At 34.6% G+C, this 27,172-nt stretch overlaps 1 protein-coding gene across 9 annotated transcripts; it reads left to right on the plus strand.

Annotated features, from left to right (window-relative positions):
- The first annotated feature begins 431 nt into the window (after positions 1-431).
- Positions 432-26,733, plus strand: LOC123537633 (uncharacterized). Of its 9 annotated transcripts, none has more exons than XR_008368087.1 (9): positions 475-1,157; positions 5,668-5,865; positions 14,445-14,786; positions 17,271-17,356; positions 19,893-20,041; positions 21,254-21,410; positions 21,806-21,912; positions 22,938-23,032; positions 24,668-26,733. XR_008368087.1 is itself a non-coding variant. In XM_053528352.1 (4 exons), exons 2-4 carry the CDS (start codon positions 5,785-5,787, stop codon positions 16,634-16,636), a joined length of 309 nt encoding a protein of 102 aa, XP_053384327.1. In that variant the 5' UTR covers positions 474-1,157; positions 5,671-5,784; the 3' UTR covers positions 16,637-17,176. The 9 variants fall into 9 exon arrangements, 3 of the variants coding, with proteins under 3 accessions (XP_053384328.1, XP_053384327.1, XP_053384326.1); XR_008368086.1 differs by having other exon boundaries at positions 481-1,157; positions 19,893-20,045; positions 21,254-21,406; XR_008368085.1 differs by having other exon boundaries at positions 488-1,157; positions 21,254-21,406.
- The last annotated feature ends 439 nt before the right edge of the window (positions 26,734-27,172 follow it).

The following is a 27,172-nucleotide window of genomic DNA, read 5'->3' on the forward strand; positions in this document are numbered from 1 at the left end:
ACTAGACATGTATTATATCTGTATTTTGTTGTCCTCAAGGGTGTACCTACTACATTAAGATACAAAAAATGGTATGTATACTACGTCTTTTGCGAAACAAAATTGTTTGTTTCTTGGGTATCCGTCACGGTGAATATTAATAACTGTTTTTGGGTTGATAAATCCTGATAAGCAACCTATGAAAAGTCGATAATTGTATAATATTGTCGCTTAAATATATTTTACTGCCAAATGTCTTAGTGTATAAGAATTGTAAAATTCGACCAGGCTTCCCAGCCACTTTTAAATAGATTTGAAACATCTACAACGACCCTCAAGCGTTTATGAACATAGATAATATGATACTGAATTAAAACATTGAAAACTAGATTCCTTGAAACTGCATTTGTTAGATTTTGAAATTTTAATAAATCATAAATGTCAAATGTTAAATAAAGGTAAGTTACTGCTGCTAAAATTAAATCTGTCACTAAAATATTGAACTTATTGAAGATCCTTGATTTTCACATTTTTGAAAATGGTGGGTTGAAAGCTTTCGTATGTGTGCAAATAGACTAAAAAACGGCATTAATGAAGAGTGTTTCTGCGCAATGGCTGCTCACTGCCGACAGCCGGCCAAACCCAAAATCACGAGCAGAAAGTTTACTTGGACATCAGCCATAGCTACAATTAGCATACAGTAAAACCTGCTGTCGCCTCTATTAAGCAGCCAACCTGTCTTAAGCAGCCAGTGTCTCATTTCCTTTCATTCTATAAATGACATGCATGAAGCAGCCACATGCGCTAAACAGCCACTTTTCCCCCACTCTCTTGGCTGGCTGCTTTAGACTGTTTTTTCTGTACACTTTTAAAGATTTTAAAGAAAATGTCAGCTGTTTTAAAAATGTTGCTTTTTGTAAAAATAGGGTGTTGATGATACCTTTTCTGTTTCTGGTAAAGGACAATGAACGCTAGGCAAGTTTCTCAAACATTATCTTCTTTCCCTGACAAAAAAACATTGATATGAACAAAAAAATTCATTACTTCAGACGTGGATAGTTGGTTTCCTGCGAAGAAGAATGGATTATGTAACACCTGCAGCCAGAGAGTTCGGAGAAAGGGATCAGCTCAAAGAACATTGGAGGGGTCTGATGACAATATTGATATAGGTTATGAAGGTAAGTCTGGTATCATTTAACAAGGTTTTTGGTTATTTAAAATGCTTGTGCTGCTGTATATTTACTTTACAGTCTGACGGAAGTGTGCACACTATTTTTCAATTTCAGCTAATTATGTCTCCCACCACACAGTGGTGTGGGAGACATATTGATTTACTCCAGTCTGTGTGTGTGTGTGTCTGTCACAAAGCTTGTCCGCACTCTAAGTCAAACATTTCTCATCCGATTTTCACCAAACTTGAACAAAATGTGTTTGACCATAAGACCTCGGCCAAGTTCGATAACTAGCCAAATCGGTCCAGGCGTCTTGGAGTTATGGCCCTTGAATTACCAAAAATCGGTCTTTTTACTCTTGTCCGCACTTTAATTCGAATATTTCTCATCCAATCTTCACCAAACTTAAACAAAATGTGTTTGACCATGAGACCTCGGCCAAGTTCGATAATTAGCCAAATCGGTCCAGGCATTTTGGAGTTACGGCCCTTGAATTATCGAAAATTGGCCTTTTTACTCATGTCCGCACTCTTAATCAAACATTTCTCATCCGATCTTCACCAAACTTGAACAAAATGTGTTTGACCATGAGACCTCGGCCAAGTTCGATAACTAGCCAAATGGGTCCAGGCATTTTGGAGTTACGGCCCTTGAATTATCGAAAAATTGGCCTTTTTACTCTTGTCCACACCGATCTTCACCAAACTTGAACAAGATGTGTTTGACCATGAGACCTCGGCCAAGTTCGATAACTAGCCAAATCAGTCCAGGCATTTTAGAGTTACGGCCCTTGAATTACCGAAAAAATCCGTCTGTTCTCTAAGTCGAACTTTTCTCATCCGATCTTCACCAAACTTGAACAAAATGTGTTTGGCCATAAGACCTTACCCAAGTTCGATAACTAGCCAAATCGGCCCAGGCACTTTTGATTTATGGCCCTTGAATTACTGATTGGATCCACTCATCCAGACCATCTAATTGGATCCACGCGTCTAAAACATCTAGAGAAACTAACATTTTTCAGAGGGGCAGTTGTGGGAGACATGCGCTTTTCTCAAAAGCATCTCTAGTTGAATGATCAAGTTCAACATCGATCTTTTAAGACAAAGAATGCAGCCAAGTGAAATAGTAGCAGATATACAAATAATGATTTACAACAGTTTACTAAACAATGAAATTCTGTGAAATTCATCAGCAGTTTGTGCATTAAGAACACAGAGTTGTGTTGTCGTGATCTCATTTCTTAATTAATAATTTAATATATGCAAGTACCATTTTAAGTTCTTTGTTATTTTTGTAGTATACTTAACTCATTCTGCCCCACTTCTGCTCTGCTAAAGTTTCTCTTTCACCCACCTAGGAGGTATATTTTCAATACAGTAAATCCTAAAGCCAACCAAGGGAGTTGGAAAAAGTGGCTGCTTAATGCAGGTAGTTTATAGAATGAATGACCATTTTGGAAAATGAGACACTGGCTGCTTAAGACAGGTTGGCTGCTTAATAGAGGAGACCGTGACAGCAGGTTTTAATGTATACCACTGAATACCTGGAGATATTATGAGATTTGTAGTTTGTTGCTTGGGGTATTTTTGTTAATTTGCGACTTGACATTGTATGATATCAAATTTTAATAGGTATGGAATTTGTACTCTTGGAAAATTAATTTAATGCAGCTGTGCAATACAGTAATTTTTTTAATCATATCATGTTGGACATGTGTGACCGGTGCAGATCAAGATCAGCCTGCACATCCATGCAGTCTGATCATGATCTGCACTGTTCGCCATTATGTCAGTACCTTTTTAGTATGTACCCAGTGTAACAGTTTATGGTACTGTTCAAATTGAGAGATGGACAAGTTCATTATAGAAATTTAGCAGAGTAAAGGATAACAGACTGTTGAATTAAAAGACAGATGGAAATGACTATAATCTCTCATCAGAATTTGTTGGGCTACAAAATAAACAGCTTTTATAAATTGCTATTAAAGTTTCATTATGCACAGATTTAAAGAACAAAATTTTAATGAGATCATTATTCTTAAAAATGATTTTAAATAAATATTATTGTAATTTTATAACATTGATTTTACTAAGTGAATATACATCCAGTCAGTCAAAACACATAATATAGAGGATATATGTTTTGAAAGAATATGGAATATATCTCATTGAGAACTGAGAAAATTTCAAATATTTTCATGAGCATGTAGCGTGAGTGAAAATGTACCCAATTCTCATTGAGATATTCTATACTCACGAAAAACAAACAGATTTGCTTTTTGAGTCGGCTAAAGGCTGAAAGCCTTTTGACGAGTCCTTGCTGTTCAGCGATTCTCTAAATGGACCGAATAACAGGTGAAGGGATGTAGTTCCATTAGATTTCTCAAACTTCAAACAGTTCACTGCATGAATGAAGTTAAGTTGTGTCAATTCCCTTTGCTATGACCAATATACGATGTAATCTGTCATATTTATGACTTGTAATTGTGCAATACTGGAATGTAACTCATTAAGCATAAATGTGCATTTTAAGAATTGCGCAGGCTTACAAAGCTTGGGTAACATCCAGCGAAAAACAAAAAATAGTTCCACAGGGCTCCAGATAAGATGCGTATTAGCGTCAGTTACGTATAGAAATAATGCAAATACGCATGTCTAATAATTTCTAAGCGTATAAAAACGTATATAAAATTACAGAAACGCACACAATGCTTTTTTAAAAACAAAATCTGAATTGTCTGGATGCGTTAGGTAACATAGCCGATCAGCCTTAATTCTCCCACATTGAACGTAAACACGCATCGTATGATTTCTATAAACTTTGCGTGGGTTGAATTTTGCAGTCAGTAAACGGATAAATTATCGGAAGAAGAAGCTCTTATTGGTTTGTTTAGTTACTACTGATATTAAAAATGATTTTAATTCTTATTTTTCGAGAAATAAACAAATCGGCGAATCATTAAATTGTATTTTCTTGTAGTTTTTGAAATCGAAAGTAGATCGTCTATGTTTGGCTGCTTTCACGAAACGAAACAACTTTTTTATGAAAAGATTTAAATAAGAGGTAATTTAACCCTAAACTTCAATGTCAGATACTGCCAATTGCTGCTAAATGTCTTCGTATCATCACAATTTGTAAAATATATTGTTGAAACTGGAGAAAAGTGTAATCGTATCCGAATATAATATTTTGGGTAAATATCGAGCTGTGTTATGAAATTTTAAGAAAAAAACTAAAAACAAACTGAAACTGGTAGACTATACTGTCAGTATATCAATCATTAGCCGACTCAGGCCCTTCAGGCCTTTGATTATTTTATGCTTACCAATACTTATGTCGAGATGCATTTTGACAATATTTCTATTATACAAAAAAATCAGATGAGCGTCAGCACTCGCAAGGCGGTGCTCTTGTTACGCTCGACTTTTCGAGGAAAAAGTAGAGCTATGCACTCGCCCCGGCGTCGCCATTGGTTAAAAATTTTGATAAAGTCAAATATCTCTGTTACTATCAAAGCTATTGACTTGAAACTTAAAATAGGTATTTACTACCAAAGTCTACACCAGAAGATACAATCCCCATAACTCTGGTTTGAATTTTGACTGAATTATGCCCCTTTTTAACTTTTTATGAATTTTTGGTTAAAGTTTTTGATCAAGTCAAATATCTCTGTTACTGTCAAAGCTATTGACTTGAAACTTAAAATACTTATTTACCATCAAAATCTACACCAGAAGAAACAATCCCCATAACTCTGATTGAATTTTGACAGAATTATGCCCCTTCTTAACTTAGAATTTTTTGTTAAAATTTTTGATAAAGTCAAATATCTCTGTTACTATCAAAGCTTTTGACTTGAAACTTAAAATACTTATTTACCATCAAACTCTACACCAGGAGAAACAATCCCCATAACTCTGATTTGAATTTTGACAGAATTATGCCCCTTTACAACTTAGAATTGTTTTGTTAAAATTTTTGATAGTCAAATATCTCTGTTACTATTAAAGCTTTTGACTTGAAACTCAAAACAGTTATTTACTATCGAAGTCTACACCAGGAGACACAATTCCCATAACTCTGATTATTTGAATTTTGACAGAATTATGCCCCTTTTTAACTTGGAATTGTTTTTACTGGCAAAGCTCTAATTCAGAGTCAAGAACTGAGTAAAGTCGAGCACGCTGTCTTACGGACAGCTCTTGTTTCTAAATATCTCTACATTTATTGAACTTTTTTTTTTTGAAATTTGGAACATGTGTTCTCTAGTATGACAGAATTCAGTGTGTAATATTTTGTAAATTTTTATCAAGTAATTACTGCTCTTCTGAAAAAAAGTTTTTTGTTGTCTGCTAGAAATTCAAATTTACCTCTGCGTGCTTAAGCCAACCCGCATAAAGGTTATGACCTCCCTTTCAGCCAGTAACAGAATAGGGAAGTTTACATGAGTAATATCTTTATCTGACAGATGGCGGGAGATGAAAAACTAAAATAAATTTTGAAATTGTTTCAGAAGATGGTAAAGGAAAATCGGCAGAGGTAAAGGAGACAAATGATGGTGCGAAAAGTAGAAATATCACAAGTTAACAGTCAATAAGGGAATTGACTGCAGCCAGTAACTAGACAAGTCATGAGCTTGCAAGATATGTCACAGAAAGGCGGGTATATGGAGCTGCTGCAGATTTACCCAGTCTTGCTTAAACCAGAAGTTGTGAGTATTTAGTCAAACATTTAAGTTAATCCATTAGCTCACCTGATTTACTATGTCTCCCCCATAGGTCAGGAATGCTTACTGTTTTTGCCTTCGACGCCTGTATGTCCATCCATCTGCATTAAGTTTGTCCAGTGTTCACAGGTCAAACTGCTGGCCAGATTTTGATGGAACTTCAAAGGAGTGATCAGTAACAAGCGCAGCCGTGCATGTTGCTAAAAATAGAAAATCTTGTACGGCCTTCACAGGTCGAAGTGCTAGCTGGATTTCAACAAAACATCACAGGAATGATCTTAATTGTACATGTCTCCGCTATGTTTCACTTCGCTGTGCAAAATGGCCGCCAGAGCTAAAGATAAAAAAATCTTGTCCACCTTTCACAGGTCAAACTGCTTGCTGGATTTCTATGAAACTTCAAAGGAGTGATCAGTAACAGCCCTAGTTGTGCATATAGCTGGCACATTCCGCTTCACTACACAAAATGGCCATCAGAGCTCAAGTTAGAAAAATCTTGTCCAGCTTTCACAGGTCAAACTGCTAGACAGATTTTGATGAAGCTTCACAGGAGTGATCAGTACAAAGCCAAGTTGTGCTTATTGTCGACATGTTCTGCTTTGCTGCAAAAAATGGCCGTCAGAGCTAAAGGTATTGCGGGGGAGACATGTTTTTGTGTCAAAAACACCTTCTAATTATATTTTTGTTTTCATTATATATTTTTAACACTATCATTACAGTATATTTATAAGGTGCTGTAGTCATAGTACGGTAATCACTAAACTGAACTTCCTTTGACACAGTTCACAATTGTCCTTTAGACTGATTAATTGAAATGCACTTGCATGTTGATAATGGACTCAAATGGAAAATACAAGTTGACAAAACACTTAAGAAATGCAATACACAATTATATTTGCTGCTACGAATCATACACTATTATCTTGATCTAAATACAAGGAAACTATTTTACAATGCTTATAATACTTCCACACTTGGACTATTGCTGCACAATTTAGGAAAACTGCACTGGTGATCAAATCTCAGAAGTGATTAAATTCCAATTTGAAAAGAGAGCTGCTCGATTAATTCTTGATAAAAGTTTTGACACCCAATCTGCACCTTTATTCAAGGAACTTAACTGGATGAAATTTGATGACAGAATTAAATTTAAAAAGGCAATATTTATGTATAAATCTATAAATGATGAGACAACACCTGAGTATTTAAAAGAAAAATTTAAAAAAAAATTAGATAAAATTCATTATCACAACCTACTCTCAAAGAGTAATAATGAACTAAAAGTGCCAAAACCTAAAGTAGAATTCTTTCGTAAATCTTTTGCCTATTCTGGTCCAAAATTATGGAATGAAATATCGCCTGCCATCCTTAAATTAGAAACACTAAAACAATTTCAAAGTTCATACATGAAGTGACATTTTTAGCTCAACTATTCAAAGAATAGTCTAGCTATTCTACTCACCCTGGCATCGGCATCAGCGTCACACCTTGGTTAAGTTTTATTTAATATTACTTGGCACAAATGTACTTCATAATCAGACGATGTGTCATGCACAATTTTCAGACCCCAAAAGTCAAGGTCACACTTGGCAGTCAGATGTTAACCTGGCATGAACAGGGTCTGTTTCGTGTCTGGTCCATAACTCTGTCATTCATCAAGGGATTTTAATATCACTTGGCACAAATGTTCCCCATGATGAGACGATATGTCGTGCACAAATCCCTGACCATTTGCTCAAAGGTCAAGGTCACAATTGAGGGTCAAAGGTCAACAGGACTTTTTTCCTGTCCGGTCCATAACTCTGCCATTCTTGAAGGGATTTTGATATTACTTGGCACAAATGTTCCCCATGATGAGACGATGTGTCGTGCGCAAAACCCGGACACCTAGCTCAAAGGTCAAAGTCACAATTGGAGGTCAAAGGTCAATAGGTTTTGTTTTTTCCTGTCTGGTCAAAGAATCTGTCATGCATCAAGGTATTACAATATTACTTGTCATAAATGCACCCTATGATGAGAAGACGAGTCATGGCAACACCCAGAACCCTAGCTTAAAGGTCGAGGTTACACTTGGAGATCGAAGGTCAAATTCAAGAATGACTGTCCGGAGATTTCTTCTTCATGCATGGAGGCATTTTGACGTAACTTGGCACAAATGTTCACCACCATGAGGCAGCATTGTGTTTAGAATTACCTCCTTTTGTTATTACTATAAATAGATTATATGTAACATTTTTATTACTGGCTGTAGGGAAAAATCGAGACCACTTTTCTGTGGTACAACATGCATGTTACATCCAATTTTTAGGTGTATTTTGACCTATCTCTACCTGGTAAAGAGTTTCTTGTAGACTTATATTATATAGAATTTTTATCCCCCGACGAAAGTCGGAGGGATATAGTTTTGGCGTTGTCCGTCCGTCCGTCTTTCCGTCCTTCCAGCTTTCCGTCTGTCCGTCCGTCCGTCCGGAGCCATATCTAGGAAATGGTTGGGAATATTTATTTAAAACTTCATATACATGTTCACCACAATGAGTTCTTGCGGCCCGTCAAGTTTCAGTCAGATTGCCCAAGTAACACCAGAGTTATGGCCCTTAGAAGTTTCTAGTGTTAACTATATAGGGTACTATAAATATGGCAATTTCTGCATCATAACTTTTGATATATTTGACCTAGAACTATGAAACTTAAACAGAAATTAGATCACCATAATGTGGTTGTGTACACACAATTTTATTTGAATTTATATGTAAATTAAGAGTTATTGCCCTTTAATTGTATAAAAATCCACATATTTGTACAAAACAAACTTACCATTTTGTAGAATTTATTGTAAACATGTGAAGTTGTGTACCCACACCTGGTCGCCCCCTTACCTTGATCACACACCTCCCCCCCCCCCCCCCCCCCCCCCCCCCCCCCCCCCCAAAAAAAAAAAAAAAAATTCATTCCTTATTTTTGATTTTTTTCAAACAAACTTCATATACATGTTCACCACTATGAGGTTATGTGGCCCATCAAGTTTCAGACAGATTGCCCAAGTAACACCAGGGTTATGGCCCTTAGAAGTTTCTAGTGTTAACTATATAGGGTACTATAGATCTATAGATATGCCAATTTCTGCATCATAACTTTTGATAAATTTGACCTAGAACTATGAAACTTTAACAGAATATAAAGCACTATAATGTGGTGTGCACAGACAATTTTGTACGGATTTCTTTTGTAACTTCAGAGTTATTGCCCTTTAATTGTCTAAAAAAACCACATATTTGTACATAACAAACTTACCATTTGGCAGAATTTCATTAAATTTCTTTCATTCTTTTCTGTGAACATTTATTATAAACATGTGAAGTTGCGCACCCACACCTGGTCACCCACTTGCCTTGGTCACACCCCCCCCCCCTCTCAACCCCACTCCCCCCACCCCCTCCCAATTTTTTTTTTTTTTTTTTCATTTATTTAAGATTTTTTTCAAACCTTCCAAGTTGTACTATTCCCCCGCCTCACTTCTCCACCCAGTCATGCCCACCACTGATCATGCATCCTCTGCACCCCACCCCCTCCCACTCCAACTTCACCCTTCTACCTTTTTTTTTTTTTTTTAATTTTTAATTTTCAATCAATATTTATAATCAGCATGTGAAATTTTGTTTCCTCTCCCGTTCCCCTGCACCCCCACCCCCTAAAAAATAAATATATACATATATCTATATATAGATATATATATTTCCATCCTTTTTTTTTTTTTTAAATGTTCAAACCTTCAACATGTTAAGTTGTGACTGCACAAACCTTGCCCTCAGCCATGTTCAAGATATCTTATCTGTGTTCTCTTAAGGACATCTGATCTTTTAAGTTCAAATGTACATGTAAAACAGCAACACCTGGTGCCAAACCACTCAAAGACAATATTTCATTCCAGTTAAACTTCAAGCTCACATTTCAATTAACTGCATTTAATTTTAAAAGCTAAGCTTATTACAGTAAGCATATCCCATTCAAAATAAATTCTTTAGTCCGGATCAAAGTATCATACATTTATTGTGTACTCTTTAATTAAACATTTGTTTTCTGTTAAATTGATTTTGACTAATGAAATTATTTGCTTCTTATTAACATCCTTAACTTTTTGCTGGATATATCTTTTTGCCATTCCTCACCACAAACCCTTTCGGCGGGGAATACCAATTCATCGAATTTGCTTGTTTTTCTTCTTTTTTTTAGGATTAATTTCCCTTTGTTGTTTTTATAAATAACTGATATAATAACTTTTTTATAATCGGCCAAAAAAAACAAAACATTATGCAAATTTTAATCCAAGTGTTTTGTTATAACATATTGTATGTATAGTACAATATTGTTTATACATCATTGACAGATATCAGTTCATTATGTTATACTGCACGGCTACTAAACGCTAGCGCCACCACCAAATTGTGGTGATAAGGAAAAGAGCTATCAACATTTCCGTGGTGCAGCTATCGCCCCTTTCTACTTGTAAACACGTGAGTAAAATTTATATTTTGTCTTATATTTTCATTGATAGAACTTTTTCGAAAATCGGAGAATGTAGTTCCGTGTAACAACATTTTTACTACAGGTTGGCTGTGATTTCATTAAAATAATATGCAAATTGTGGTGCCAGGAGCTTTTCTCCCGAATCTGACAATGGCACATTTTCATATCGGCCAGTATTCGAACACCGTTCCGATGAATAGACACACTGTAAGAACATACCTGCGCATCCAAATGGTGTAGAAATGATAAATAATTATATACGCACACACCATGAATAATAAAATCTCGGGTTAGAAGAAATACACCAGAATTTTTAAAAGTGGTGGCGCTATAACTCTAGTGATGGCGCTATACAGTAGTGGTGGCGCTGTTACGGCATTCAATAATACGAACTGCTGACGCATTCGGAACAAAACAAACACCAACATTCTCTAACTGATAATTTTCCTGCAGGGAATTATGTTATTAAAGAAAGAAAAAGACGATCATAGTTTACTTACCTTTATGAAACATTCTCTATCCAGGAAAAAAAAGAACAAAATTCTCACAGACCATTGGGACTTTTGTAGTCAAAGTAAATATTTTCCTTTGTTTAAAATGTTAATGTAGAATTATTTCTAACTTTTAAATATTCTCCTAAATACAAACGTAAGTGTACTTTAAATTCAGGTCAAGAAAAATAGTAGCAATACTTTTATTTCAAACATAGATTTGTGTCCAGGAAATAATTTGAAGATAGTGTAGAATTTATATGTTATATTAAGATTCTGAAAGTTACCCCCCTTTGTTTTTATACGTCGTTTGCATGTCATTGTAAACAGAAGACCTTACTTTCACAATTCTTTCTGAAAAGTGAGTACAGTACATTTTCAATTCCAATCGATTAAATATGAATAATCAATAGAGCTTAGATATACAATCTGAATCCATATACATGTAGATTATTTTGCGATCATGTAGAGGTTACTACATGTATTTTGTTGAGTAACGTAATTTGGGTGTAGTGTGGGATAGGTTGATAACATCGATTATTGTAGAAATTTCCGTGGCTTGCAGACAGACATTTTCATATATTGAAATTGAATATATCAGCCACTAATCATATACAACAGCGCCAACACTTGAGTGATAGCGCCGCCACTTTCAAAAATAGTCGTGTTTTAACTTTTTACTGTGTTTTTCGTAATTGTTTGGTCTACGGGAATACGTGTAATTCATTTCTACACCATTTGCATGCGCAAGTATGTTCTTACAGTGCGTCTGTTCATCGGAATGGTGTTCGAATACTAGCAGATATGAAAATATGCCACTGTCAAATTCGGGAGAAAAGCTCCTGGCACCATAATTTGCATAATATTTTAATGAAATTACAGCCAACCTGTAGTAAAAGTGTTGTTACACGGAACTACATTCTCCGATTTTCGAAAAAAGTTCTATCAATGAAAATATAAGACAAAATATAAACTTTACTTACGTGTTTACAAGTAGAAACGGGCGATAGCTGCACCACGGAAATGTCGATAGCTCTTTTCCTTATCACCACAATTTGGTGGTGGCGCTAGCGTTTAGTATTCGTGTACTGCAGTAGAGAAAATTAGGTGCCTTCCAGTAGGGGAATTTGTACTTCATTCACATGTTTTTTTCTTTTTCTAGGTCAATTACCAACCTCACTGGTTCAAGTTCTATATCTCTAACATGTATTTTGAGCAAGTTATGCCCCCTTTTGGACTTAGTAACTTGCATGTATTTCAAACATAGATTTGTGTCCAGGAAATAATTTGAAGATAGTGTAGAATTTATATGTTATATTAAGATTCTGAAAGTTACCCCCCTTTGTTTTTATACGTCGTTTGCATGTCATTGTAAACAGAAGACCTTACTTTCACAATTCTTTCTGAAAAGTGAGTACAGTACATTTTCAATTCCAATCGATTAAATACGAATAATCAATAGAGCTTAGATATACAATCTGAATCCATATACATGTAGATTATTTTGCGATCATGTAGAGGTTACTACATGTATTTTGTTGAGTAACGTAATTTGGGTGTAGTGTGGGATAGGTTGATAACATCGATTATTGTAGAAATTTCCGTGGCTTGCAGACAGACATTTTCATATATTGAAATTGAATATATCAGCCACTAATCATATACAACAGCACCACCACTTGAGTGATAGCGCCACCACTTTCAAAAATAGTCGTGTTTTAACTTTTTACTGTGTTTTTCGTAATTGTTTGGTGTACGGGAATACGTGTAATTCATTTCTACACCATTTGCATGCGCAAGTATGTTCTTACAGTGCGTCTGTTCATCGGAATGGTGTTCGAATACTGGCAGATATGAAAATATGCCACTGTCAAATTCGGGAGAAAAGAGCTCCTGGCACCACATTTGCATAATATTTTAATGAAATTACAGCCAACCTGTAGTAAAAGTGTTGTTACACGGAATACTATCATTTCTACCGATTTTCGAAAATAGTTAAATTAAGTTCTAGTTCATGAAAGGGTCGATAGCTGACAAAATATGAAAGCTTTCTATACTGTTACAAGTTAAAGGGAGAAAATAGCTGCCTACCATCGGAATTTGATTCATTAAGTTTTTCTTTAGCAATTCAACCTATGTCAAGTTGTTGTTCAACGGATGAGCAAGTTCTCACGTTTTGAAAGTAATCTGCATGAAAATCGTAAGAAATATAGTTACTCTTCCAAGTAAGGCGATATTGACTTGAAATTCATAGTTTTTCGTTATCTAGGCATCAATTCATACCGACCTCATTTCAAGTATCTTATCTCAAAATGTATTTTGGCAAGTAATCCTCATTTGACTTAAGTAACTTGCATTAAATATTTTTCTTGTTTCTAAGTCATAACTCACATGGCAAGTTCTATCTCCATAAACTATGACAGATTATTGATTGAAACTTCATGTTCTAAGGTTATAAAATATCAAACCCATAATGACTCATTTGGATATGCCCTTTGGACTTACAAATTTGTTAAGGTTTGCGTGCAATACATAATCTATTCTAAAAGATTGATTTGAACTTATTTTTTTTTTCTAGTCAATAACACCTCAGGTCAAGTCCATAACCGACATTATTTGAGCATATGCCTTTGACTGTAATTGCAGTAAATTCTGTAAGTTACATGCAAGTTACTATCTCCAAATATGCAGTATGGAATTAACTTAACATGTTTCTTTGGGATTATAAAACTAGTTGATAGCATCAAGTCCCATAACTCTGACCTACATTTTAGCCAAATTATTCCCCCTTTGGACTTTGGATAGCTATTACTTAAAGGCATATAGATTTGAAACTTACTTTTTCATTTTCTAGATCAATTATCAACCTCACTGGGTCAAGGCCCATAACTGTGACATGTATTTTTGGCAAATTATGCCCCCTTTTGGACAAAAACTGATAAAACTAGTTGATAGCACCGAGTCCCATAACTCTGACCTTCATTTTGGCCAAATTATGCCCCCTTTTGGACTTAGAAAATTCTGGTTAAAGTTTTGTGTGCAAGTACATACAGCTATTACTAAAAGGCATATAGATTTGAAACTTATTATCAAGTCCCATAACTCTGATATGCATTTTGCTCAAATTATGTCCCCTTTCGAACTTAAAAGTCTTTTGATATTTAATATTTTAAGTAGTATTTTCCTGCTTCTGGACAATATTTCAAATAGTCGAGCTTGGCTTTTTTACGGACAGCTCTTGTTTATTATTGTTGTTGGTTTTGGATTATAACTTCACCTCATTTTATATCTTTTTTCTTTGGCTTGCTTGTTTAAATCCTGAATTTATATTAATGATATTCTATGCTTGATAATGTTTGTTTAATGTTGTGTATATATACTGTATATAAACTCAATGTGTAGCCCTTGGAAATAAAGTCGTTACTTACTTACTTACTTGAGTATAATGTTGCACTGCAAGCTTAAATTGTGTGATGCAATAAGGTCACAATTTAGAAATATTATTTGAGCATATGAAAGAAACAGCAATATTTTCTTGTTTATTCAAAGGTGATCTACAACATGGTTCTACAACTGCCAATGAACTTCGGTAGAAGAGCTGGAGGGGAGTGGAGTGAGCATATTGCAGTACAGTTAAACCTGTCTATAAAGACCACCCTTGGGAGAGCCAAAAATGTGGTCTTTATTGGGAGGTGGTCGTTATTCACAGGTAAAAATATATTGTAAATGTTAAAATGGGAAACAAAACATTTGGTCTCTGTTCAGAGGTGGTCTTTAACACCGGTTTGACTGTATACACATCAGTGGGAGTGGAACAGGCAGATTTCAATACATACTACATCAGTGGGAAAAGTGCAATGAAGTTCAGCTGTTTCCAGCTTGAAACACATGGTATGATTTGTTTTTAGCTCAACTATTATGAAGTATATGGAGAGCAATCCTACTTGATTCAAACTTAAAACAATTGTTTCATATCATCACCCAGATCATTCGACACAAGATCCATAAATCTGGCATCAATATATTATGAATTATGCCCCATTTTTTTTTTCTTAGAATTTCAGGTCAATTCATGAGGCTATTTTTCTCTACCTTAATTATCACTAAGATAGTTGTTTATTTTATTAGCCATATGATGTGACACATGGTACATTATTCTTGCAGAATATTTCATGAATCATACTTAGTAAATGATTTGATGCTGTTCCACTTGAAAGCCCGCCTGCTTAGCTCAATAGAGAGAGCATAGATATACAGATTGATTACAGGGTTGTGAGTTTGATACCTGGGTGGTGCATAATATTATGTTGTCTGTGATGATTTGATAAAAGACACTGTGTCTGAAATCATTCATCCTCCACGGCTGATTCATTTGGAGAAGTTGGCAGTTACTTGCAGAGAACAGGCTTGTACTGGTACAGAATCCAGGAACACTGGTTAGATTAACTGGCTGCAAAGTAACTGAAATATTGTTGAAAAAATGGTGTTAATCCCAAACAAACTCACCACTCGATCTTTGTTACTAAATATATTTTATTCAGACTCACAGGAGTCTAGGAGTTGTTAAGGTAGGTCTGCACATTTGAATAATCTGAGGTGTTGGTGTAAAGTCATTAAAGAATGAAGACTAGATACAGAAATGAAAATCATTCAATGAATTGATAGCAGTATGTATGTAAATCTATTACAATGGACTAGATACTGAAATGAAAATCATTCAATGAATTGATAGCAGTATGTATGTAAATCTATTACAATGGCAAGTTTACTTTCCTTCTAAAGTTAAAATACCATATTAAAACATTTGAGACATTGAATTAATAAAAAAAAATGTCATTAAATCAGCTTGAAATGCTTAAATCTCTTTAATTATGGGCAAAATTATACCTTAAAATCAAGCAACAGTGCCTACGAATTTGTTATAGGCCACATTTTCATTTACGACTGTGAGAAGTTTCATTAAAATATTGTAGAAAAAATTCTTTTGATAAAAATGTTACCAAAATTGTATTTTTCCCATTACAAACATTTTCAAGTCAGTCTAGCAAAAAAAAAAAAAAATGGCAATTTTTAAATATATTCTGTTTTGGAAAATCAGGTTTTTATAGATATTACAAAAAATTTGACCTGAATGTGCAGAACTACACTAAAGTCCATAATGCTTTAAATTTTTATCGTAGAAGTTTTCTAGATTCATGTTACGCATACTTACATGGTTAGAAAAGCACTACTTTTAATAGTGCACATGAAAATTTTTAACTAGATCATTAAAGGGAGGTAATAAAAACAGTGTTTATCTCACTACCCAGCACTGTAGAAGTTGAGCATGCTGTCTGCTGTGACAGCTGTTTCTTTATATAATTACACATAAATTAAATTTTGCCATATCAACAAAAACTTCGGTACTCAATGATTTTTGTGATTCATTGTAGAGTTGCCTATTAAAAATAGAAATACAGATTTTATTTAAAGACGGTGAATTCCCAAAATCATACCTAGTTAGAAATGTAATTAAAGTGTCACAGTTCCTTATTTGATATGGTTTTATAGCTAGAGCCAGTTGAAAGGCATAAATTTCAAGAACTTGGTCTTTATTCCTGTTCTGGTTTTCACATTTGTTGAATCTTTTGGCCTAAATGCAACAAAAAAGATCAATGAAATGTTTCATTTCAGCCAATGTGGACAGCCTAGGAGGTCCTCATCAAGTTGCAGTAGATTCAGTGAAAAAAGAAGTGGAGTAAGCTGTACTTCTTGTGTCCTGCTACCTGTAAAAAATGGGGTAAGCTTTACTTATTGTGTTCTGTAAAAAAAAAAAAAACAAAAAAAACCCCATCTCATTTTACAAAAACCCAGAATATTTTTCATCATTGTTATGTGGTAGAATCTTTGCATACAGATCCAAAAGTATTTCACATCATCAATTCAATGGGGAGGTTGTAAGTTTGATGTCAAAAATGCAGAAAGTTTACCTCCTTGTGAGACACCAGTACTGTTCTTATCCCACTGCTGGAGGAATCAAAATTATAAAACACGTTTCAAATTTTCTTCACAGTCCAGCTGAAAATACATTTTAGTGAACTATTAAGATAAAAGAATTTGTATACTGTGAACACATAAATATTCATGAGGGGACTAATTTTTGTGGATTTCTTGGTTGAGTCACTCCACGAAATTTAATCCAAACGAACAAGTAAAATTCCCATCCATTTTATGTTCAGAATTTGAAATCCATGAATTCATATCCCCACGAAATTGCAGTTTTGACCAAAACCACTAAAGTCCATGCTCACAAATTTAAATGATTTTACAGTAATCTATTGTTTGGGGTTTATATATGCTGTTATATTTTGTTTCATTGAGATACTTTCTATCCAGGAATCTTCAGAAGCACAAAATGACATGGTTGGCATTCTGGAAGTTCATGGAGTATGCCCGTGGCCAGACAAATCTTCATCATTTAGGTACCTATGAAATTTTGATGTTCTTCAGTGTTAATCAGCAACAGACAAATAAGTATTTCTTTTTTTAGTAGGGCTGGGATGATTTAAAAGTTTTGAAACCGGTTAATCATTTGTTTGAAATCGTATTGAACTGGTTAATCAGCTGCTATATTAAAAATACTGTTTTCTTTCCTGACAACTGTATCAAGGTACTTCCAGCAGCTGACTTCATAAGAAACTTTATCGCTTGCTAGCAGTGTGACGATTAATGAGTCACATTTTGGTGTATCTTATTTTAAATAACTCACGACATGCAAATCCGAGACTATTGATTATGTTCAGTTGATGTGTTTAGTGGAAATATACTGTGGATCTATGTGCTGGTCAAAGAATAGTCAGGCTACTGACTAGATAATTTTTTATCTTTTTAAAATTCTTTTATATATTTTTAGAAAGAAAAAAATTTCTTTTATATATTTTGACTTCATCAGTCTTGGCTCTGATTATCATATGTTTTGAGAATAAAAGGGACATAATGATACAAAATTTATGTATCCTCAGGAGTTATCTCCTGTGAACAAAACATAGGGTCTGAACACAGACTAGTCAAAGAAATGTATAAAATACAACTCCTGATCTCTATTGTTTGAGAGCAATTACTGGTTTAGCAAAATTGAAACTGGTTTCAACTAGTAATCATCCCAGTCTTATGTTTTAGCTCACTGGAGCACAAAGTGCTCATGGTGAGGTATTGTGATCACACTGTCCGTTGTCTGTTTGTGTGCATGCGTCAAGTTGTCCGTTCTCGAAAGTTATGTTTAAAGAAATTCTCCTCCAAAACCACTGAAAGGATTTTAATGAAACTTTGCCTGGATGTTGCTTGGGTGGTTCTCTACCAAAATTATTCAAACAGTTTCGCTTGGCTGCATATTGGGTCCCATAGAGCTAAAAATAGAAGAATCATCAAATGACATCTCCTTCTAAAGCGATGGTCTGATTTAGAAGTAATTTTACACAAATGAACCTTATGTGACCCTCTACCAAGATTTTTCAAATTATTTTGATTCGTCAAGGAACATGGCCGTTGGGGGGCTTGGTCACTTTTCCCTATATGTCAAGTATTGGGAAAAGTGGAAACATTAAAAATCTTGTTGTGTGAAACTGCTGACCTGATTTTGAAATAATTTTACCAAATAATCCTTGTGTGACCCTCTACCAAGATTGTTCAAATTATTTTGATTCATCAAAAAACATGGCTGCCAGGGGGCTTGGTCACTTTTCCCTATATGTATATCATAGAAACTAAGAAAGTCTTCTTGTATAAAACTGTTAACCTGATTTTGAAATAATTTCACACAAATTGTCTTTGTGTGACCTTCTACAAAAAGTGTTCAAATTTTTCTGATTAGTCAAAAAGCATGGCTGCCATAGGGTGTGGTTACTTTTGATCAACAATTTCTTGTAACAACATCTCCAAAACCACTAAATGGATTTTCATGAAACTTTACACAAATGATCTTTGGGTAACCAGTTTTCAATGTTGTTCAAATGGTTCTGATTCATAGAACATAATTATGGGTCTTTTTGGTTGAAAATAGTTTTTCAGCTATCAGACTTTTTTTTTTTTCCTCTGGAGCATTGATATTTGGCATGTGTCATAAGGATTTGACTTTCTACCGTAATTGTCCAAATTAATGCCCAAAGGTCAAAAATGGCATGCTCCTGTGTATGACATGTACTTACTAAAGGCTTATATATAAGAAAATTTGGATTTTTTCTCTGAATCCATAAGTAGTTGTTCAAATTATTGCCTCAAGTTCAAAAAAGTGTGTGACATGTATATAATATAGGCTAACATAGAAGAAATTACAAGTTATACAAACACACTTAAAGCCTTGTACACAGGTGAACATTTTAGGGTCAATGACCCTCTTGTCTAAATTTGTTCTGAATGTATTGAGGTTTAGCATATCGTTTTGAGGGGAAAAAAACAAACAACACCAAATCATAGAAGGAAAGAGTTGTTTCAAATGAAAATTGAACAGCATGTAAAAACATGTATATTACTATACAAAACAAGTGTCAGTATACTAATATAAACATGAATTCCGGAAGAGGACTGCCCAAAGGGGACCCACTTCCGGACAGTCAGATACCTTTAAAAACACCATTTTCAAAGAACTGTTACATAATTATGTTTGTTTTGATGCATTTGCAATAGCGTACAACTGGTGAAATTTCACATAACTTGGTGGAACACAGTTTTCAGCAATTGTTTATTTTTATTTCTTTACAAATGGCATTCATTTTCAAAGGGGGGCAATTTTTTCAGAATATTTTAAGTATCCGTCACATGGGACAGTACGGCAGAACATGTAATGGTCAGGTAAAATATTGGTAAAGATTTTGTTCGTTTATCAAATATTTCTGTGTTTTGATGATAAAATCCTAGTAAGTTTATTAGTGTATCATATGTTTATTTTGATGGAATCCATTTTACAAGCTACATATTTGTATTTTGCAGTATGTAATATGTACATGAATTATTTTTCTTCAGAGGGTTAAGTTACAAGACTGATGGAAAATGACAGTGACTGGACAGACAATGATGATGGTGAAGAACTATAGAAAACATGGGAAAACTTTTAATAGTGGTCATCAACAAGCAGTCATTGATTCCAGTATTCCAGCCAATGTATCGCTCTCGTAGGTAGCAAAATGATTAAGATACTGTTCGTCAAGTTGTTTGTTTAGACTGCTGTTTCAGAATTTCATTTTTAGCTCATCTGATGTTTTGGGGGAAGAAAATGAGTTATTGTCATCACTTGATCGGCGTTGGCATTGCCTGGTGAAGTTTTATGTTTAGGTCAGCTTTTCTCCTAAACTATCAAAGCTATTACTTTGAAACTTGGAACACTTGTTCACCATCATAAGCTGACCCTGTACAGCAAGAAACGTAACTCCATCCTGTTTTTTGCAAGATTTATGGCCCCTTTTGTACTTAGAAAATATCAGATTTCTTGGTTAAGTTTTATGTTTAGGTCAGCTTTTCTCCTAAACTATCAAAGCTATTGCTTTGAAACTTGCAACACTTGTTCACCATCATAAGCTGACCCTGTACATCAAAAGACATAACTCCATCCTGCTTTTTGCAAGAATTCTTGCCCCTTTTGTACTTAGAAAATCAGTTTTCTTGGTTAAGTTTTATGTTTAAGTCGGCTTTTCTCCTAAACTAAACTATCAAAGCTATTGCTTTAAAACTTGCAACACTTGTTCACAATCATAAGCTGACCCTGTACAGCAAGAAACATAACTCCATCCTGCTATTTGCAAGAATTTATGGCCCCTTTTGTACTTAGAAAATATCAGATTTCTTGGTTAAGTTTTATTTTTAGGTCAGCTTTTCTCCTAAACTATTCAAGCTATTGCTTTGAAACTTGCAACAGTTGTTCACCATCATAAGCTGACTATGTACATCAAGAAACATAACTCCATCCTGCTATTTGCAAGAATTATGGCCCTTTTTGGACTTAGAAAATCATGGGTAGGACAATTTTTCTATTATACAAAAAAAATCAGATGAGCGTCAGCACTCGCAAGGCGGTGCTCTTGTTCACAGTAGCCATTACCCTGCTAAATTTCTATAATGAACTTGTGCATATTTCAATTTGGACAGTACCATTATCTTTTAAAAGGGTTGCAAACGAAAAAGATACTGACTGAATGGCAAATAGTGCAGATTATGATCAGACTGCATGGATGTGCAGGCTGGTCATGATCTACACTGGTCACTAAGGCAGAATCATTTGTGCCAGCATGGTAAGGGTTAAAATTATAAGATTATTAAATTTAATGCCAGCTTGCACATTTTTTGAAGCTCATGAAATTCTCTGTAGTACATGAATTATTTTTCTTCAGAGGTTGAAGTTGCAAGGAGAGACTGATGGAAAATGACAGTGACTGGACAGACAATGATGATGGTGAAGAACTATAGAAAACTTGGGAAAACTTTTAATAGTGGCCATCAACAAGCAGTCATTGGTCCAGTATTCCAGCCAATGTATCCCTCTCGTAGGTAGCAAAATGATTAAGATACTGTTCCTCAAGTTGTTTGTTTAGACTGCTGCGTCCATGGTCCATCCGTCCGTCCGTTAACAATTCCTCGTTATCGCATCTCCTCAGAAACTACTGGGAGGATTTTGACCAAACTTTGTCAGAATGATGTTTTGGTACCCTAGTTGTGTCCCCCTGAACTATAACTATTGTTTATGGAAGCATTTAGTGGTATTACCATCATAAGATAGCATCATGCAGACTGGATGTTTATTCAGCATTCATAATAGGAAGAAAGTAAAAACAAGTAATATTTATGCATAATAGTATATTATAATAATAATATAATAATAATTCAGATAAGTAACAGTATTCAACTTTTAAGTTTTTGTTGACATTTACCCATTTGTCTCTTAGGTTAACCTTAAAGCAGGACTTGCACTTTCATGTGGGGGAAAAACATGAAATGGAGATCACTTACCAGTGCACACAGTTGACTTGAGAAGAAATTTCTTATCAGTCAGGTGATTTTTTAAACATAACTTTCTTACATCATTGTGCAAATGTTGAGTATAAATCAAGCCTAGAAATTTAGATGGGAATGTTCTACATATGAATTTGACTGAAAGAAATATGTCTCAAGTCATTTCTTACCCATATAGCATCATATGAGAAAATTGTCATCTGTTTACAGAGGATAGGTCAGTAAAAGGAGAAATACTGGACAGCTGAATATACAATATAAACTTGTTTAACCCTTACCCTGCTGAATTTCTGTAATGAACTTGTCAATCGTTTAGTTTTGAACAGTGCTATTTACTGTTAAAAGGGGTGCTAACCAAAAAGTTTCTGACTGAATGGCAAACAGTTCAGATCTTGATAGACCACAGATATACAGGTTGGTCATTTTCTACACTGGTAGCTAAAGCAGATTTGTGTCCAGCAGGCTAAGGTTAATGGCCGGCTGTCAATAGTCAAGTTTGAAAGACCGAGGGCAACAGTTTTGACTATTTACTGCCTCTTGTTAAATGTGTTTTATCACATGACTTCAGAAATAAGTTTTTATAATTTTTTCTACAAACTGTTGACCAGTGATTAATATAAGGAGAATAATAGTCTGTACTTAATTATTGGCTTGCCAGTCAATAGTCGAAACTATTGCCAGAAATAAATTTTCACACTTTAATTCCTAAGTTTTGACTTATTTGCCCAGTATTCTTGTAATGAATACAGACTGGTCATACAACATGAATACAGACTGGTCATACAACATGAATACAGACTGGTCATACAACATTAAACTATTGACCTACACTTTATATAAGGACTGGTGTTATAGTATCACCAGTGTTAACAACATCCATGTAGAGAAAACTGATCTCTGCAAGGGATCTGTTCTCTCAAGAAGATCTGTGTCATCTTTTCTTAGGTTTTTTTTCAAACAAAATAAAGATTGCAACTAACTAAAGATATCAGCTGGTTTTTTGAAGTGGAGCATACAGAAATCAATTATTGCAACATAATATATTTTCTCTAATTTCCTTTACAGGAATTGACCAAAAAGGATGTTGATATTGATGCACTTCCTCGTAGCAACTTCAGACCTACAGATATATAAGGCAACAATTATCACTATTGACCTAAGTAAGTTGCTTCTGATGCTTTTTAGCTCACCTGAGCCAAAGGCTCGGGTGAGCAATTGTGATTGCTCACTGTCCGGCGTCCATCTGTCCACATTGTCCTTTAAACAACATCTCTTCCTAAACCACCAGGACAGTTTTGACGAAACTTCACAGGGATGGTCCTTGGAAGGTATTCTTTAAAAATTGTTCAGAGAATTGAATTCCATACAGAACTCTGGTTGCCATGGCAACCGAAAGGTAAAAATTCAAGATTTTTTTTGTTCAATACCACATGGCTTAAGTCTTTGAAATTTGACATGTAGCATCATCTAGTTGGCCTCTACCAAGATTGTTCAAGTTATCCCTCTAAGGTCAAATATGGCCCCACCCCGAGGGTCAAATCATTTATATAGACTTAGAGGGAAAAACTTTGAAAATCTTCTTGCCCAAAACCATTGGGGGCAGGGGGTCACATGGTTTATATAGACTTGTATAGGAAAAGAACTTTAAAAATCTTCTTGTCTGAAACCACAAGATCTAGGCTTTTGATATTTGGTATGTTGCAGTGCCTTGTGGTTCTCTACCAAGATTGTTCAAATTATTACTCTGGGATGAAAAGAGATCCTGCCATGGAGGTCCCTAGTTTTTTTCATAGACATAATATAGGAAACGACTAAGTCACTTTAAAATTCTTCTCGTCTGAAATTGCAAGGCATAGGCTTTGATATTTGGTATGTTGCATTGCCTAGTTGTCCTCTACCAAGATTATTCAAATTATGCCCACAAGTTGAAAAGAGGCCCTACTCAGGGGGTTCTAAAGTTTTACATAGACTTAATATATAGGAAAAATCTTTGAAAATCTTCTTGCCTGAAACTGCAAGGCATAGGCTTTTGATATTTGTTATGTTGCCTTGCCTAGTGTTCCTCTACTGAAATTGTTCAAATTATGCCTTTGGGGCAAAAAAAAAAGGCCCTGCCCTGGGGTCCCATATTTAACAGACTTATATAGGAAAAAATCTCCTTGTCAGAAAGTTCAAGGCTTAGGCCTTTGATATTTGGTATGTAGCTTTGCCTAGTTGATCTCTTAACAAGACTGTTCAAATTATGTCCCTGGGGTGAAAAGAGGCCCTGCCTCGAGGGTCACTTGTAATATGAGTTATATAGGAATAAATACCTCAAAAATGATCAGATCACATTTCCTAGACTGTTTAACTATAATTACCTGATGACCCCATGTGATTAGGGGTCACTTGACTCACATTGACCTATTGACCTACTTTTTCTTGTTTTTTTTTGTTTTTTTTAAGATAAACCTTGAAATTTGGATGACATGTACAGTTTTGCACACCGATTTTGAAACCGACTTTCAGTGACCATGAATGTGACCTACTGACCTACTTTCTAATATTTTAGCATCAGTTTGCCATTTTCAACATGTGGCTCATATTACTCAGGTGAGCAATTCAGGGCCATCATGACCATCTTGTTTAAGCTTTAGCAAAGAAATTTGTTCAAGCAAGCAACTTAACTCAAGTTGGCGATATAGGGCCATCATGACCCTCTTGTTTTCATCCATTACAGTATCAAGTGCTTGTCGGTTTACACATAGTTTATTTTAGAGTGATATACAGTAAATTGAAGTATTTCTTTTATATAGTTCAATACGGGAAGATGCCACATGTCACACAAAGCTGCATACCACAACAAATCGCTGTAGCACAGATTTCTATGTCACACCTAAAAAGGAAATTTTACCAGAGGCACAAAGGATCACCAGGATTGCATGGAATATTCAGACACGATAACAATAAAAAGTCCAACACATCTGTACCTGGAATTAAGGCGACTGTAGAGAAATTGTGTTCTTGGCTTGAAAAGATCCTAAAGTGATTTTGGTAGCCCGTTATGGAAGACAGTTTGATTTTCCAGCTCTTGTCTCAGCTCTACTGTACACAAAAATAACTAGGACATTATTCAGCTGAGTTTCTTCTAAAAAGTATTCTTTTACCAGTGTTCAAGAAACTGTACCCTACTACTTGGTATCTGGTACAATGCCTATAACTGACAGACAGACAAATTTACTATGAAAAACTGGGAAGGCCTGCCAAGGGTTTTCATATGTTAAAGAAAAATTTCAAGCAGTGACATATACTCATGATAAATTTGGTACAATAATGTTCATTATTTTAAGTAGAAAATGACAATTGTAATTGGAAATTCGAATTGTGTTATTTTACTCTATATTTAAGAAAATTAATATATTCAAACTTGTAAAATTTTTTGCATTTGTTAAAATGTTTATTATTTAGCCATTTCCTTGATTAAAAATACACAACAAACTTCTAGCTTAAGACTTTCCAAGGTTGACAAGTTATTACTTTCTTTGATTTTGCTTAAGTTTGTTAATTATTGTTAAATACTTTTGTTCAAAAATTAATACTGTATAAAAACCTTTAATTAATATCATTGAGCAACAGATGTTATCTTTTAACAATTAGTAAAGTAAGGAGAAGACAACCTTAAAATGTTTAAATTAAACTTATAAGTAAAGTATATAAACCCCAAACTTTTAAGGAGCTAAAAGACAAAATTTCATTTCAACTCTTGTAAAAAATTAACTTTGTGATATTTTTCTCAGTGATAACTAGACATTTAATTTTATCTGTATAGATTTTTGTACAGTTAATCCAGGTGTATACAAGACAATATTTATAAAGAATTTTATGCCCCCTGGCATCTACTGATGCGGGAGGCATATAGTGATTGTCCTGTCTGTTCGTCCGTCCGTACGAGGTTAACCTAATGGGACCGTTTTGTCTAGCATCAGTATCACTAACTAGAATGACTTGATACTAATGCAGATGTAACCTGTGACCATTCCTCATCTTCAGACATATCACCTGACCTCAGTTTGACTTTGCTTTGTATTGACAAGGATGCCAACGGGGGCATCAAGCGTTTATTGAATGCAGCTCCTTGTTTTTTTATGTTTTAAGCTACCTGATTATTTATATTAGAGAAAACTGTTAAATTTCAATTACTTTATAAGTGTACATGTAAATCCTATTTCACTATACTTACATATTATTGAAAGCTAAGGGACTCCATTGGAAATAAGTGAAATTGTTACTTTCACGGTTTATCCCAGGCAGAAAGATCATCATTTTTTCCTGATGTTTATGTATTAGCTTGATTAAACTTGTAAAGTACAAACATATAAAGGGCTTACTGCATATTTATTAATTCTGATATTTTTGATTTCTGTACCACTTTGTATTTCTGTTATAATTGGACCTTATGCCTTAATAAAACTGAATTGAATTGAACTAATTGGATTTTAAACTGAAACTGAACTGAACTGAACAGAATTTGGAACAGAAACTGAACTGAGTTAAACTGAACTGAACTGAACTGAATTTGAAACAAAAACTGAACTGAATTTTAAACTGAAACTGAGCTGAACTGAATATAGCTGGGTAAAAAACTACAGTACAGCTTGCATTAAGAGTCACCACCAAAGGGAAGGAAAAAACATGGTCTGTTTATGCAACATAGTTTGTTCTTTGATAACATAAAAAAAGGAACCGAAAAAGTTGTCTCATAATGCAAGTAGTCTCTAAATCAAATGTACTTGATGAAACTTATTATGTTTTCATGCTGCAAATTTTGTAATGTAGTTTTGTTGTGTCTATGAAGATTTCTCTAAATAAACTTTAAACATTATTTCTCTTACTTATTATAATATTTACAGTTGACAGATGCATTTTAGTTCAAATAAAATGACACGAGATTTGTGAGCCATTTACCAGTCCATTTACTTCTGCTGATACTAAGTCATCATTTTCATAAAAATTTCCAGTAATCACCTCCTTTTTGAAGAGTATACTCACGATTTGATTAGGATACTGTTCTTGCGTGGCTGTAGTGGCTGTAATGGACAAAATATGTCTCCCACACTGCTGATTTACTGCTGTATGTCCGTCTGTCACAAATCTTATGCGCAATATTTAGTCAAACATTTCTCATGCAATCTGCACCAAATTCGAACAAAATGTGTCTGCATGACCATAAGTCCATGACGAAGTTTGGAATAACGGACCTACACCAGACGAACAAAATGTATATGCCAATTAGTCCTCTGCCAAGTTTGATTACTAGCCAA

This window comes from Mercenaria mercenaria, chromosome 17 (assembly GCF_021730395.1).
Source record: "Mercenaria mercenaria strain notata chromosome 17, MADL_Memer_1, whole genome shotgun sequence".
NCBI lineage: Eukaryota > Metazoa > Mollusca > Bivalvia > Venerida > Veneridae > Mercenaria > Mercenaria mercenaria.